The sequence below is a fragment of the Megalops cyprinoides genome, chromosome 20 (genome assembly GCF_013368585.1).
Source record: "Megalops cyprinoides isolate fMegCyp1 chromosome 20, fMegCyp1.pri, whole genome shotgun sequence".
Taxonomy (NCBI): Eukaryota; Metazoa; Chordata; class Actinopteri; order Elopiformes; family Megalopidae; genus Megalops; species Megalops cyprinoides.
In genome coordinates this window covers 13638591-13656625 of record NC_050602.1, presented here as the reverse complement: position 1 = coordinate 13656625, position 18035 = coordinate 13638591, and the positions used below count along the sequence as shown (strand labels likewise).

The following is an 18035-nucleotide window of genomic DNA, read 5'->3' as shown; positions in this document are numbered from 1 at the left end:
CTGAAGCAAACAAAAAATATAGCTCTAGGTATAAAAAAGATTGCATCTAAATTAGTTCAAATCACAGCATGCAACATCTCTTATAAGATAACCATTCAAAACAACATTAACCTCAGCATGTAATAGAAAAAAAATGTGTAGCATACTGTCTTTTCATCAGCTATAATTACATCTATAATGTCTGTATTCTTCAAATCACAACCAAAATCACAATTTAAAATGTGTTCATGTAACACCTGACTATTTGTTACTGTTACTTAGAGACAGTTACTTAGAAAGATAATAATAGTAAATGGGATATCATTTGGTAAAACTTCAAATGTTTGGACACTGCAGTATATTTCTTTCTCAGATTTAATGAATTGAAAAATGTATAATAAAAACTTATGAACCAAATGTAATATACTGCAAGAATGTGTTCCAACTGTCATAAATTTACCTTAAGATATACTGCAAGGGATAAAACACTGTAGTTGAGTTAAAAAAAAAAAAAAACAGTCTGAAATGTTAAAGAGAAATGTTAAGCTGAAATGTAATGGATCATATGCATATGGCACTACAATATCTGGGCATCAACGCTATTTTGTTTTAAAAAATTAGTCATATATACAGACCACTCCCCACTGTGACTGTGGTTGGTAGGTAGGACACAAAAGCATGTAAAGGATCTCAGTGTTTTGTCTAGTGATACTAATGCGAGTACTGACTGAACACAGTGTAGAGCACAGTAGAACGTTACCTCATAAAGAATATGTGTAAACCCCTTTTGCAAAAGTCCATGCAGTTCATTATCAACCTGCCTATTTTTTGCTTCTTGTTGCAACTGAGGGTTCTGGTGCAAGAGACACATATAACTCAACTGAGTGCTTCACAATGGTGCATGAGGTTCCCTCCACAGCTGTAAGCCTAGCATCAGGCACTGTAAAAATGTTCATTCCATTATGACTATTGGATTACAACCAATGTCGTTCAGATAGCCATTACATTAATTTATGAATAATGAAAAGTAGCAGCAATAATAGTTAGTATAGTTAGTAATAGTTAGTTAATAGTTAATAACAGTTAATATTTAAACTGATGGCATTCAAATTACAGTTACATTTTGAAAATATTTAGATTACTGAACAGATTACATTGGATTTTTTTTCATTTAATTTCATTTTTTTTTTCATTTAATGTTTATTCAGTTGGAAAATCTATCCAAGGATAGGCAACTCTGGGGTGTATCTCCCATATGCCCCTCATGTAAAAAAAGGAAGAAAAAAGCACGCAGCCTGCCTGACTCACAAGACAGTAGAATGCAGAGTGAGACAGAAAGCAACCAGCGCAACATGGTTATGTCATGGAAATACCGGGACCATTTTACTTTCAAATTTGGCAAAGGTCGAAACGTAACATTACATTACAAGCTGTGTTTGCCAGCAACCAAACTGCTATCCGCTTCAAAAGACTCAACCTCTAACCTGAAAAAGCATCTTGAAGTTCTCTTTTTCATTATTTAAGCTAATACTGATCGCTAGCTACCTATCTTACACAGATTGGCTGCACTGGATTAGCTATTCAGCTAGCTAGTAGGGTAGTAGGTATAGTATTAAAGCTAACTAGCTAACGAGTAGATACAGTGACAAAACAAGTCAAATTTCACACGTTCAAAACTGCGATTACTCCAACAATTTTACACTACGCATATTATACATTAAATTGTTAAGCTACTCCTTTCTCACTCACAATGTATTTAGGGTGGCTCGTGCCTTTTCTAACTCACGTTTTCTCGTAATGTACAGTTTTTGAATTAACATTTATAATTCTGAAGAAACTGTGATGAAATGCCCATAGACTTAACATGGGGGTGCCAAAATGTTAGCCACAACAATGCTAAGTAAATATTCTAATAACAACTGTTCAGCACCTTAGCGGATGAACATTCTTTAAAAAAACCGTTAAGAACGTTCTTCAGATTCCATCTTGCTCTGTATTGCAGCAAAAAAAATCACTCAAGTTTAGCTATTTCGATCTTGACATCACTTGGACATAGCTTGTGAGAATCACCCAACCAGTACATGCCACATTCACACTTTTATTTACATACTTTTAAAAATTACAAACACAGTGTTCAGAAAGTAATCCAAAGTATTTAGATTACGTTACTTACGTTGAGTAATCTAACAGACTACGTTACAAATTACATTTTAGGGCAAGTATTCTGTAATCTGTAGTGGAATACATATTAAAAGTAACCCTCCCAACCCTGTACATGACATCTCAGTCTGGGTACAGTTTACTACCCGGGCTAGATAGCTTCACAAAGTACATATCCCTAAGCAGGTATTTGTAAAGAGTCATTTGCATTCCTCAACACATGTATCTTTTTATCTAAGGGCAAACTGGATTATATAAATTATGTTTTTGTTTGTTTGTTGTGGGCCGTGCTACAAGCTAAAAAATCTAAATAAATGACTGTATACCTGTGACTACATAAGATGGAATCATCCCCATGACAGTGCTTGTATTTCATACATTCTTACATACTGCAAACTACAAACTAGTAACTAAGCCAAATGTAGCACCTGTTTCATAGTGCCCCTCTATTCTCTGGTTAATTTTTTCAACATTATTTACATTTGCCATTTCTTTGAATTATTATATTCCAGAACAGCCAGTAGCACCCAACTACTCAACTCTTTACTACTGGCAGTCACAGACTCACAGACTATTACTTGTTTTTTCCTCCCTTTTAGTATTTCAAAAAAGGTCACACATACAGTATGGTAGAAGTAGCGCCTTGCATGGCAAGCTAATTTCTCCCTCACCAAGACAGCAAGGTCTGAAGCAGGACTGTTCCAATCAGGGAACAAAATACCTTTGTGTACGACAACACTATGCTTCTTTAAAGTGCCGCAGTATCACACAAAGATAAATGAAGACAGTGTTTTAGTGACCTTGAAACCTTGAAATGAAACTTCTTGATTTTGTATCGGGTGGGGTATTTCTTAAGATGATTAAAAAAAAAAAAACAAAAAAAAAAACCTTGTGGCCAATTGAAATTATTGTAATGTGAATCGCCTTTCTTAGTTTCAGGGGTTTATCAAATGCGCATAGACAGCATCTAAAGCTTGGGTAGTCTTAGCCTATAAAGATGCCATGAAGTAATGAATTGAGATCATATTAATGTCAAAGGCGGAACTCAATCTTTTTCTCAACAGGAGTCTGTTTGCTCACAGTGCACCACTTAAAGATTTAAGTTCCCCAGACCGGAACATCAAAAGTAATATTCAATTTCCAGCACTACCCTCCCTGAGCTCCAGAGTTTCGATTATTTTCTCAGCTTTTAAATGAATTGTCACATCAATATGGCATTCCATCAAGGCATAATGAGCTAGAGAAGTGCAACAGCGCTATGGTGTAACCTCTTTTGTTCATTACATATTCAAAGTTTCATCTGGCCCAATTACATTACATTAGACAAACCTGGCTCCTGGTCACTTTTAATTCACTTCTTGCCACTTCTGATAATTAGGGCTTTTTTAACTGCTTTAACTATGGCTCCCAAAGCCGTTCCCCGACCCTCAGCGTGCATAGGAGCGCTTTTCAAAGTCTGCCTCGGCCCCTTCTCTCCCAGTACCTTCAAATAAGATCAGCGAAGAACATTTGAGATTCACTTCCTTGACAATATTAACTTTTCTCATTCTCATGCCTCCGCCAATCATGTGATGTGCTGTAAGTGGATGAACTGCCCCTGGCTACAGGATCCGCGTGCGCCGAAATTTAATTTCGGGGCCACAGATGATTTCTGTGACCTTGTGACTTCCTGACTTCATGAATGTCGGCAGGAAGCGCAGCATGAAAATCTCAGTCTACATACTGCAGTAATTAAAAAGCATTCAGAGCAATTTCACGGGGGCTTCCAAAATGCAACCCACACACATTGCAACAACTATGTATGCCACTGGCGACATTATAATCAATCCAATACAGCACAATGACAGCCAGCTTCTCAGCAGTCCTGGGGACACATATACAGAAGGTCTATAGAGTAAAGTATACAGCATACTAAATGGGAAATGACAATGTTGCTCACATCAGAAGCACTCTGCATTGCCAGTAAAATTCCCAATTATTTCACACAGAAAATGTGTTTAAAAAAAAAAAAACACAGAAAATAATTATTTCGGGTGCCGAAATAATTAAGCTGCTTAATGCTGTGTAAACAAATATCGTCTACGTTATCAATTTGTAATCAATTGCCACTTCCTCCTCCTGTCAATATCACAGGCAACCTGACAATACCTACCACTTCCGCAATCTTGCACAGGATTGATGAATTACCCACCACTCTGTCTCTTCCATTTGTTATCTGAAGAGTGACCTATTGACTATCAATAATGTATCGCAGGAAAAAGGGGCACTAAGAAATAAGGTGGAATAACTGTACAATGATTACCAAGGTAAGAGCAAGTGAAGATATAACAGAAGAACTCCCGTTAATTAAAATATGAATTTTGGGGGATACAATATGCAGTATGAAAGGCTCATGGATTTGATTCTGTTGCTCTGTCTCAACAATCTAATTAATCTAAACTACAATGTAGAGTGTTGGAACTCATTATTATTATAACTTTGTTCAAACAGGAAGCCTAATACAAAGGTTAAAGAAAGTAAAAAAAAAGAAAAAAATTGCGATGCAAATCCCATTAAGAGTCACTACAAAGGAGGTAAAAAGAAATAGCAGGTTGCATTCCAGAAAGTCAACAACTAGCTGATAAAAATAGTTTTTAGATTTTGTTCTTTTTACTTTGTACTTTGCAAGTATTTTTTAATTAAAAGAGCAATCAAGTAGGCGCCCAACATTTCGGCTGCAGCCTTTGTCATCGCCCTTGAGAAAGACTGCCGCTGAAACTTCGCACATTTACTTACTGGCTCTTTTCATAAAAATAGAATAGACTGTGGAAAACTCAAAATAAAAAAAAAAAAAAACAATTTTAACAAAACTGTTGGCATGCATCCCACTATTCTCCTATCACGCATTGTGCTTTAGTCAAGCAAAAACTCTTTTGTTTAATAACTGCACAGTTCAGAGTTTGATCTGCAGAAGGGTCACTTGGTTGCGCATGTACACAAAGTTTCTCCGTAAAGACTGCTCATGCTGGGCCACACTCTTAAATGACCCATCTGAGTCTTGTGGCTAACACCATTTCAGGGTTAAGCAGACTCCTGGGGTTGTACATTTCTGACAGTCTTGGTGTACATGGTGTATACATAAGGAAGACTGAAGGACACTGCAGTTTAATCGCTAATGTGTTAATGTCACTACATTAAACCTCAGGCTCCTTTGGGGTCAGAGGTTGCTGCAAATGGGCACTGTAGGCTAATCACTGATGTAATTTAAATCAATCTGGCTTCATTTTCTATGCAAGTATACTTCAAGTGGCTGACCCACAATCAGCCTTTATGTCATTCTTGGTTCATGTACTTCTGATGTCAGTGTTGAAAGATGCTGTTTCATGGTCCCTGCAGGTTTTGTTATTCAAACTCCAGGTGTAACATGGTGCCTTTGCTTCCAAAAGCTCTTCACCATGTATCTATGTCAGTATACATTTTCACAATAAAACTGTGTTTTCTTCATGAGTCACTAACTTCACAAAACTCAGCATCTGGACTGGAGGATCACACAGGTGATCAAGCACCCAGCCCCTCATGGGCCCCATGTAGCGACTCCTCTACGGCCAACCATCCCCAGAGGACACCCCTACCAGCCAGCTCACTCCCATACCTGAATGTGGCCTTGAGGATCTGGCCGGAAGTTATCTCCTTGGTGTGGTTGTTGTAGCCATAGAAGAGGTCCCCGAACACGGTCTGGTTGGCAGGGATGTCGGCCGTCTCGCCACAGTCCAGCCCCTCAGTGCAGGCCTCGGAGAGGGGCTGGCAGGAGCGTCCGTCTGGGCCCCTCTTGTAATCTTCAATACAGCTGCCAGAACACAATCACAACAACAACGACGCCAACATTACTCCCTCATTCATCCAGAAATCCTACAAAGCGTTTACATTTACAAGGGCTATGCCTACAAAGATACTGCACCACTGGTACAGTTAAATGTTGGTGGCATCTGACTCTTTCAAAAGATGGCCCCACATTTATTTAAGTGCACTATGTATCGAACCCCTGAAATATGTTACAGGACCTATGGGACCTGTTCCCATCCCTGGCCATTCTTCTAAACTCATTAATATGGATGAATCAGTCTGTTCCTATAGTAACATAATGATAACTTGTAGGTTTTCAGTGAACAGCAGATAGAAAGGCCAGGGTGATAGATTAAAAGAGACTTGTACTACAGATCGAAGATAACTTCCAAAGTAGCTGATTGCCATTGATCAAGATAGGGGCAATGCACGATATATGAATCAATGTACACTTATATACATAACTTTACTGAGTACAAAAGAAACATGACTATTTATGCAAATATGTTCTAACAAAAAAAAATCTAATATTTTGAATAATGATTAAATGCTTTTTTGCCATTAGCTAGTAAAACTTGATCATTTGTGACTGCCTGTGATACTTTAAAATGAAATCAGTAAGTGAGGGAACTGTAAGAGTGGCACATACTTTGTACCAGACTGCAGATATTGACTAATGGGACTTGGTCCCACCCCTCCTATAGCAGCTGGACAAGCATGTGCCTATTCACTGATCTCCAAGCTGCAAATACCACAGATCACCCCCCACAAATGTTCAGCAGGGCTCTAGTGTGGCACTTGTAGCTCAACTGTCACATGCTAAACTTGCAAGGAGGCTGTTGATGCATGAGTGGAATGAGGAGGTGCACTGTCTTGCTGGATTGCTGCCATGTCACAGTGAGCCTGCAAGACAAACAGCAACTGAGGTCTCAGGACTTCATTAATGTGGCATCACACAGTCACATTGCCATAAATAACTACAAGTGGAGTTTTTTTAGCGACTAGACACTCCTGCCAGACCAAATCAAAAACGTATACCACTGGCACAACTTATTGCGGTCCTTTTGTTCTCTTTGTTACCTGTGGTATACGGCAAGCTGGGAGAAAAGTAAAAATCAACATTGATTTTAAATCAGTGATTCAAGCTTAATTAGTAAAGAGTATGGTTTGTGATGTTAATAACGACAGATGTAACTTCTAAACATGCCTAATAATATCCAGAGCTCTAAAAAAATCTGCTTTTAGGGGCAGCTTGAAGGTGGTGAATAACCCACTGAATAATCCAAACAAACACGACAGAATGTTAATACCTGAAACTACTCACGCACTGCTAATTGAGATTGATGATTTCATATTCACTTAAAAAAGAAAGACGGAAATAAAATTGGGCATTTTTAAAAAATGCGTTAGCTAATAATTGAAGAGCTCTTTGATTAGACACCCACGTGTCACAGACAATAGTCCATCCCCTCAACCACACTGCATTTATCATTTTTATTTATTTATTTTTTTTCAGGGCAACAAGGGTTGGCTTCAGGACATCCCATGATAAAAACCTGCCTCTTGTTTTAATGTTATTGACCTGCCTCTGTTTTTTTGCTATTGATCTCTCAAATTACCCGTCAAAGTGTATTCATGGTTCTGACACTTAAGGTGCAGGAAAATCAAAGTTAAGCCAGCCAGGTCATAAGCGCTCTTTCCTCTGGCCTACACACAGACACCCTCCCATCCCTCTGATGGCCCCTCTGCTACACCTGAACACATCAGCGCCTTTAGAATGCAAATAGATTCACACTGCTGTGCATTGCTGCCCTGTCACAGACCACAGCACTTGGATATGTCCAACATCCAGCTGCACTAAGATGGAATTGGTTTGAGATTCAGAGTGAACAGGTGACAGAAAACTAAAAGCGCTATGGTAGGAGGGATGAGCTGCTGACCTCTACACACACAACAATGGCCTACCCAGAGTGCGGTGAGACTTGACATGTTTGCTATGTTAAAAAAAAACAAAACAAAAATACATACAACCCTACACACTACAGTAGGCTAACAACAGCAGAACTAAACAGAGTGTTACAGAAACAACATTTTAAACTGCAAATGCATCCTGACCATCAAAGGTCTCATTTAAAAAAGAAAAACCCTTGATAGATACTGAACCAGCAAGATGACATACTTAGCTCAACGGTAAAGCAGCAGTGGTCCACCACTGATCACAAGTCTGCTTCATTAATCAGAATACTAAACTGTAAACCACATGAATCTTTGCAAAGATTAAAACTTACACAATTGCTGCAGGAATGTTTCCATTCAAGCACCACATACCTGCGCTATACCTAAACGTGGGCTGAATGAAGCAGACAATTCCACAGTGCTTACACTAATACCTAAAATCAATGCAAGTTCATTTGACTGCATCTTAAATAATTTCAGCATGCATTTCGAGCATGAAGAAACAGCAGGTTTTATTCAGCCTAATAAAATAAAATGGCGCAGCTGGGGAGCCACACAAACAAACAAACAACAACTAAATTTCCAAAGATGTTTCAGTTGTGTAAATCATGTCGCATAGAACAAACAGATATATGCATGGATTATCCACATGGGGTACACTGTGTACCGACATGACCAAATGCAAGGGTACATTGTGTGTTTTTATAAACAATGTATGAACAATTTGTATAAACATACATCTAATTTCTTGAAGATTCTTGCAAAACATAACCTGCCATTTCACCCAGTGTAATAGCTGTGATTTGCTAGCATCGTCCACCTTGAATTCCATTCAATTCGATTCACAAAAAAAAAATTAAACAAACTTTAAAAAATCATCACTGCCAACTCATAGTCTATTACTTTGAGCATGGATGCCTATATGTTTTGTATATTTGTTTAACGTTTTACCATTTCTCAGTCACTGGATGAGGAAATCATGACCGGTTAGAATTTTACACTTTGATGCTACTGAAACTATTATAAAAAACAGATGGGACATATCTTTACAGAACGCTGTGAGGAAGGATATCACACATTTAATATGCACAATTCACAACCTATTTGCACCTGCTGTTGGAAATATGCCTGCTGTTCTCTCTGATCTCTTTAGCTAAACTACCATGAGTGCAGTTGGATGGCCAGAGAATGTAAAATAACATTAACAGTATTAAACATCAATCTTTTAGCTTGCTACAAAAAATATTGCCAATGATGATGCTCTTACAGGAAGCTCAATAGTGCATGGTCCAGCACCAAGCAGGCAGCTTTATCTATGTATGCCCTTTAAAACACATGACCCCCAGGAATCCAAATGCTTTTTTTTTCTCAGCTTCAGTAAAGGACAATTGTGCACTTTTTCTTAACATGTGACAGGATGAATGTTGAAATGACTCAGGTATAAAGAATCTCGAAAATACAGCTTTCAGCTATTTTTGCTACAATCCATTTAGTATTTAGTTTTATCTGAAATACTTTTCTCATTTAAAAAAGTAGTCAGAACAGGGCAAGCATGCAGTCAAACACACCAGTGTAGGCAGTCTTACATCTAATCATAATTCTTTCATGTTTACCCCAGAGGATGTTGGAAAAATATCTCATGGTGACCCTTATAAATGGGCTTTCATTTGGATGCATTTATTCATCACCACTTTCATTTTTCATTGTCATTTTCATCACTATTTATTAGATTTGATTTTTGTGTTTAAGATTAGCAAACTGTTTCATTTTATAAATCTATTAAACAAGCCCGTAAAGTTCTGTGGAATGTGCCTTCACTCCCTGGATTTCAATTATACAGTTAAATTTGCCCTCAAAACTTGTCCATGCATTCAAAAACTAATCAACATTTAGCAGTACAAGAACTGCAAACGTGACTGCAAAAGCTAGCTCAGTTTTTATTGAGTTATGATTGGTGAGCTTAGTTTCCTATGTATGTATCTGCAGACTTTTTCTTTACCCTCTTTCCTTTTCTCCTCTTTTTGAAGAAACAAAAGAAATGTAATACATACCCATTACGGTACAAGAATCAGGGTAGGGCTGATTTTGTACCTAGGCTATATTTTGCTATTAAAACTATTCAATGCAGTGGAAACAAATATTTCATATTTCAAACAGAGAATAATCCACACAGTTCAAATCCTCTCTGGATCCTGTTCTGTCATATTTATGAAACCTTGAGGTTCTTCTGTGTACTGTGTCTTTGGTAAAAACGTATCAAAGTAGAATAAAAAAAGCATTCATAGCTCACTGTCAGAGCTTAAACTGAAAATACTTTCTTCTTGATGCTACCATTATACAGGAAACTGGCACTAAAGAGGGTCTGGAACATTTAAAGTGGTTCAGAGGTACTGTCATATTATTGGGATTTGTCTGCTTTGACAGTGTTCACAGCGTGTGCAACAGAGTCCCATGTAGCCAGCAATAAGTGGCTATGATGCTGTGCAAAAACTAGCACAAACTCATCCAAGCACCTAGCTCCATGGAAAGGTGACGTCTTAGTCTGGAACGTCTGATTGACTGGTGAGGGACAGACTAAATTATGTAACAACGTAAACAGGGGTCACACTCAGCTTTGTTATCGCGGATGGAACTGTCACAGTTCTATTCTACAATAACCTCTTGCTGAAAGGAAGAGAAAGCTAGAGGGTTACACTCCCCTTAAAAGACCCCTAGACACTGAGGCCCAGGAAGCCCATCTGTACAGCCTCTGGCTCTATCTCCTGTGATTATTTTTGTATGCATTTTCAACTTTAATGCATTCTGGCATCACATCCTCATCAGAAGGCAAAGGAGCAGCGATTCATTCCACATTCATTCACACACAGAGAATACAAGACACCTGTGGGCTGTTGAGAGGACACTCCTGCTAATTAGATAATTAGGCACAATACTAACCAATGAATTCATCAATCAAACAAGTATCATTACTTTGCTAATGGGTTTTTTTTTTCCATCTCAAAAGAATGTACAGGTGGCTGTCTTGAATCATTTATCCCACTCAATTTTAATTGAAATATTGATGGTTTTAACTTTTTTTTTTAAACCAGCTGTAATCCTTTGGCTCCCCTCCCATTCCAAAAATGCACTGTGAAGCTGGTCATGGTGTGTATGAGCATTAGCATGAGGCTTGCACACAAATAAAATTGACTTCAATTGAAATTCCACCCAGTAAGACACTAACCAGCTTAGTGATAAGAGCAAACTTTATTGTATGCACAACAGCTTTGTGAAATGCTTAGAGTCTATATATATATGTCTAAGTCTATGTCTATGATTGTCTATGTATGTCTAAGTGTACAAGAATGTGTAATTTCATGTGAGTACTCACCCACAGAACATCTGAATGTTGTAAAGGGTGGGGTCCTCATCTAAGGGGGCCAACTGCTGTAGACACAACTGTTCACATCCGCCATTAAAGCCATCTGAACAGTCAATGCCGATGTGGTGGTCATAACACCCTGTCCCATCCTTCATAGGGCTCAGTCCTGGGGGGCACTGGAGAGGGAAAGGGGGGGGGGGGGCAGTGAGAGAAAAAGACACATTCTGGATTTTGTAACATAAGACTGTGAGAAGCATACAACTGTGAGGAGCAGTCCAAATATCAAAATATTGGTCGCAGAAACATCTTGGAATTTAATACCTTGCTAAATTTTATGAAAGTACTGTATTTAACCAAACACCTTTATTGTGGGGCTTATGAAAGATTCCTGAAAAATCTCTTTGACAGAACAAACATGCTTTAAAAGACTGTGTACCCTGCTTAATAGCAAAGCTGCAAGCCAAACCCATTTAAGTTTTCCAGAGCCAAAATTACAAAAGAAACAGGGAGTCAGTTCAGTTCAGGCATCCACCAATTTCTGTGACAGGTGGTACAAACATGGTACCATGGGAGGTAAAAGAAATTCATTTAGAGCTCTGGAAATCGAATGGCCTGACATCCTTATGAATAAAGATATTCCCAGATGATTAGATGTGCACTGTCATTATCAGATTTCATAAAACCCACAACACACCTACTGTAATTTGAAAAGCAAATGAAATAATTAAATGAATAATTAGGGAAAAAATTGAATCCCACAGTTTGCACCTTGTCAATAGTTGGCTTGTGTTACAGCCAATCCTGATGTAATCATGCTGTCACAGTTCTTCAAATCCCACTTGTTTCTGTTAAGTGTCAGGTCCAATAAAAGTGTATATTTGTATCGCTCCAGGAAAAGTTGTTACTTTGCGTAAAGTAGATACTCCTGCAGTAGATGCTCTAAAAACTCTTTAACACTCTCAGGACATGCACCATGTATCTGAGTATCCACTATCCCTGATTTTAACCATCAAATTCCTTTTGGACTCATCCAAAGAAATCTGGAGGAAATACAGTAATTGGATGCTGAATGATATCATGGTGCAGAAAGGTTCAGAAATATTTTACGCAACATCCCATGTGCATTTGAAAATGCAACAGAACAAGCCCCTCACATCAGAAAGCACTTGGGGGAGAGAGATTTCATATAGTGAAAATGGTAAGTGCATGGAATTACAGGTCAGAGAACTTCTACAACTCCTTGCTTGTCCTCTTAAGTTGCAAAGAGCCTCCTGTGTTCCCTACTGTTCCCAAAGCAATTTTTCAAGGCCCATGACTTTGCCGGCTTCACATGTTTTCTATCTGCTGCGTCTCAAAAGGTGTCTTTAATGGGCTGATTCTTAACAAGGCGTTCCTACTTAGGAAATAGCTAAACTTCTCTGGTTCCTTGCCTCCAGGTACAGGCAGAAGTTATTAGCTTCATCTCCTGCCAGGGGTCTACACTCATCGATCTTATTTTTCCCTATGCAATTACACAGTAGTGCTATTTTATATCCACAGGATTACTTTAGCCTACAGAAGTGTAAACCACTTTATCTGTGATTAGAGTATCTTACTACAAACAAGTATACCAAATGCATAAGCTCACTTGGTGCCATCCATCTTGGTGGCCCTTTGAAACATATAGAGGTCTCATTTGTGAGGCTTCCTTGACTCTTCCAACTCTTTCCTCCTTGACTCTGAATACAGGGAGTCTAATATAAGGATTTCACTTCCTGGTAGGACTTGTAGGGTATACAGTATACTCGTGTTGTTTCAGCGTATAACATAGTAGGTTCAGTGATTTTATTTGCAGTGTGAAATACAAATGCATTAAACAGGGAAAACTATGCTGAACTATGTAAATAGGGTGCATATATAAAGTACTTTATATTTCCAGGACAGTCAGAGGTCATTTTAAAGTAAACTTTCTTTTAACTGGGAGAACAGTCGCTTAACTTTGTATTGCTGTGCAAAATGCAGAAAAGGGTTGTGATCATTTAGAAGACAGGCCCACCCACCTGGGGACAACACATCTCTTCTTAGCATTCACAACAGTTCCAAAGCAAACAACTCTTGCAATGTTCCAAGGAGCTAGGATGTTTATAAATGCATGCCCAATAGGAGGCAATCTATGGTGTCAGTCAATCTGAGAAAAACTGCAATAATTAGTTGCAAGGTGAATTCGCTGCACCATAACTCTAGATGGCTCACAAAAGGTCACTTCACTGGATTAAAGGTAGGTTTTTGTTTGATTGAATGGCTTAAGCTGACTCGGTGGTTTTGATTGAATTGAGACCATAATCACTTTTAAAAAAGCTTAAAAAATGACACCATCACTGGAAAGCTGAACAGATCCTGGCCTGTGGATATCACATACATTAGTGGAATACTTCCTAATTTCCAGCTGTTGACCAAGTTCATTTGATAAAAAGGGAACTTAAGTGTAAACCAGTAATTTCAGTCTACTCCTCAATTACGTGTATACTGGCAGCACACTTTTACACACCTTCTACTTCTGCAACCTTGCATGCAACAATCACCACACACTATTTGTCTATAAAGCAATGGGGATGGCATCAATGTTTCAATGTCTCACTTGACAATCAGTGAACCCAGAAGTAAAAGAATTTAATGTAAATATGACCCAGCAGGTTTATGGCACTGGATCAGTCTGGTGCTGCAGATTGTTATTAAATTATTCTAATTATATATTTGCATTAAGAACTACAGATCAGTCTAGATTCAGATATAGGAACTGAGTCTAAACAAGTAAAATAATACTAAAGGTCAATAAATAAAGACTAAAGACAACAGCCTTCGGGACACCCTGTGTTCAGACCCAGCACCATGCTGATGCAGACTGCCCTGGAGCAAGGAGAGGTGTCATCATTTGGGAATACTGTTGCAGTACAGTGTGTTTCTGCCATGGCTGTCAGTATGTGTAACCTTATGAGGTCCCTAGTACGTTCTGGCACATGGAGAAGTCTACCATATTGTGTGGCAACTATAGTTATACAGAGAGAGATAATATGTGAAGAGATAATAATTGTGAAATTATTGTTGAATGTAATGTTAAATGACAGACAGTATCATTCCCATGACATGATCCTATGTGGTAATTAAGACCAATTGCTTACTATACAATACTATAATGGTGAGTGGTCCACATTGTGTTTGGAATTATTTAAATGCTAGCAAAATTGGTAACCGCATCATTATACTGCAAGTCCTTGTAATATGAATAAAAATGCAACCCTCTTAAATGCTTGCAAACATCAGGTAAAATGGGATATTCTTTAGGGGTTGTAAAAGCTTTAACTCAGCTGCCATTAACTTATCATTAGCTGCTAGATTCCCATTTATCACTGCATCAAAATAATTGTCTGTTTATGCAACCAACATATTGTAGACTAAAGTGGAAAATAATTACTGGAGTAAAATGCTTTATTCATGTAATAGCATATAAAACAGGTCTGCAGTGATGTTCCTCTCTGAATCCTGTTGTAAGCCTTGCTATTTTTGTGAGTGTGTGGCACTTTTTATTAGTGTTGAAACAGTGGGGCTTAAAATGAGAGAGACAGATTCTTCTGAGAGGAGCTTTAAATTTCCCTCTTTAAACACACACCCACTAGTGTCAACACCCCTCATTTCAGGCTACACCATCTCCATTTCCTTGATTTTTAGACCTTATTAGAATAAGGGCTAATCTGAATAAAGTTTGTTTTTTTTTAACACTGAAAAGGAGTAAAGTGAACATCAGCAATCCTCTTTACCGTTCCCTGAAGATAGTGAAGCAGGTTTGAGACAGAATTTAGAGGTCTGTTATTATTGATTGACTTATTTGTTAACAAAATGTGAGGAGTGTAAAGTATGTCACTGACATCAATAATGTTGTGACCAAAAATATTGTTTGACACCCTCCAATTTACGTTTATTTCATGAGACGAACTGAACCATGTTCACCCCAAACAAATCCAAAATACTGTTAAATTAGCAACTAAATTGAAAAACAAAACAAGAAAATAAAAATAAAAATATATAATAAATGTTACATTCTCTCTTTGTATCTCTCCCTCTCTTTCCTTTTGCTCTTCTCTCCCTTTATCTCTATCTTGATGGCAGTGTGAATTTGTCATCATCTCGGTCACAACTAGTTTGGATGCCTGCAGATGTAGGTTAGAAGTCTCCAGAGTCACCCCCTTTCACTCCCTCACGGTGTCAAGGGCCAGGCCTAATGACTAAAGCCCTTGCCTTGTCCCTGGATACATTTGTATTGATTTTGTCGCTCGGCTACAGGCACTGTGACAACTGATTTATCACCTGTAATGTAAAGAGCATGGTACATTAAATCTCCTAACTTATCTGAGCATAGACTCTTTAAATCACTAACCCTTCTTGCAATCGATAAAAAACGTAGAGGCATGAGGAATTCATATATTGATGCGCTGCACCCATGTAACCCCCACACCCCATTTCATTGACTGCTAAAATACCCCTGCAACATGACGTGCAGAAAAAGAACCACTCAGCACTACCATTTCTCACTGTATGAGCTACAAAGACCATGCTTGCCTGATCAGGCAGCTTTTACACAGTAAATTTGGCATCCATGGACTTAGTGAATTGTGGGGTTTAATCCTGGGAAAATCTTTCGTAATCCATCCTAAGAATCGATTTAGCCACAAAAATGCTATAAGTTGTTTCTGTGTTGTCATAGCATGGGTATAAGGTGACAAGCTTCTCAAAGCAATTACACTAATTGTCTGTAATGTAATATGATGTAGCATGCAAAATCTTTCACACAAACTTTAACCAGTGGGCACAGAATATGCGTAAACATGTGTGGCTAAAACTCACTGGATACTTTTCTTTTTACTTATTCTTACAGAATTAGAAATCAAATCCTAAATACTTTGATTAGTAATACAAATCAAATTAGTATTTGATATTGTGTGAGAGATCTTGTTACTCACATAAAAAAATATTATGCATAATAACAAACTTCAACACTTGGTACAGCCATTATTTAATTCACATGGAATGACATTCTTGTGAAGTACTGTACACAATGGCAATTTGAATATGAAAATGTTGAGTTAAAAATAATTGCAAGATGTGACCTTTGGTTTGAATAAAATGATGTTCACTGACATTTCATGAGGCTTGTAACTTTCTTCAGTTATTTCATATAGAGGGATATCCTGACCACAAGTATTCCACACAAAAATGTCACACAGGCCAATTTAGCATTTAGCAATCTAGTATCAACATTTCCATTTCAATTTGAGAACATAATTTGGGTAACGGATGACAACCAAGCACATGACTAACTTTCAGGCGAATCTGTAAAAAATGCGAAAATGCACAACTTTTTTATAGTTGTTCCTGGTATGTTCCCATTGGTGGAATTTGTTGGTTGGGACAGGTTATTGTTCACTCATGACAGCTCAACTGGTAAATAAGATGCCACAGTTGTGTTACCTCAGCCAGCCCTAATTAACAAGAATAAAACCAATGAAGATCAGTATGGATCAAAAAGTTGTCTGCAATAAATTGGTTTATTTACCAGTTATTTACTGTGTGAGCTCAACTCACTGTTTCAACTGCGACTATCTAGCTGAGATGTTACACATGTGTGAACACTCATTTCTTTAAACATGAATGAAATCACTCAAATCGCTTTTTTCTTTCCCATTCTCTAACAAGAACAATATGATCCACTAGGGGAAGACTCTTGCAGCTGCAGTATTGACTGAAAAACTTGTCTCCTTGCTTTTAATCACACTCAAAGCTTAAAATGAATAATAAAACACTCCTGCCTTACAGTTTGTTGGAGCTAGAGAACAAAAGATGCCATCAGTTCATGAAGCTAATATGTTTAAATTCAACTTGAAAAATCCTGAGCTACACTCTAGCATTTAATTTTATTTCCAAATAAGGATATAGTCTTTCAGCACCACAAAGCTTAAAAGATATCCACCATGTTGGATTGTCATCCAGGTCCAAATCCTTTCTTTTGACAGCCGGATAAGCTATGCAAATGCAATAATTCTTCAATTTGCCAAAAAGGAGGATTGGGTGAAAAGAACAATCGAGATGTACGACTTATCCCATAAGTCAAGGTTTTTTACAGAGGGAAGTGAAGAAGACCCTCAAACATCCTGTTGTGTTGTATCTTGTGTGCTGGGAAGTGATAATGCTGGAGTCTTGACTTGCATTGTCCTCATACACAGTGTGGCTATGTTTGCATATGGTCTCAAAACAAACATTAAAGAAAAAACATGGCATATCCCTGCAATTGTCTAATGTAACAATACAGGCATACAAGGGTATGATCAATTCTTTGAGAAAGGTTTTTTTTTTTTTAACAGATTTCTTTAAGTCAGCACACACCCTCCAGAGTTTTCAAATACTACCTTAGCAGACCATTTTCACCCATGTATTAAGCATCCTCATATTTCTTTTTTCCACTTTTTCCCCTCCTAAGTTTCTTTCATAGACATAAAACGCATAAATAAATGATGCAATACTGTTCTACTCTACACTAACAATGAAACTTCCTCTTTTAATAAGAAAACCCTAACACATTCAGAAAAAACCCGAAGGGCACATAATGTACTCTTACCATGGAAAGCAAATTGATTTCATTTTTGACAGTGAAGGTTACTATACACAGCACAAGGGACCAGATCAACAGCTTCAAACAAACGAAACATCCCTCACAGGATTTGACTCT

The 18035-nt window shown here is 37.9% G+C and overlaps 1 protein-coding gene across 2 annotated transcripts in view; it reads right to left on the bottom strand.

Moving 5' to 3' along the window:
• Positions 1 to 18035, bottom strand: part of astn1 (astrotactin 1) — a 274669-nt gene that overhangs the window by 129372 nt on the left and 127262 nt on the right. For both annotated transcript variants that reach the window (XM_036554076.1, XM_036554078.1), the window contains exons 12-13: positions 11288 to 11454; positions 5771 to 5965 (exon numbers count right to left, since the gene is read on the bottom strand). In XM_036554076.1, the coding sequence (XP_036409969.1) occupies positions 5771 to 5965; positions 11288 to 11454 (362 nt within the window). The remainder of the gene's footprint in view (positions 1 to 5770; positions 5966 to 11287; positions 11455 to 18035) is intronic.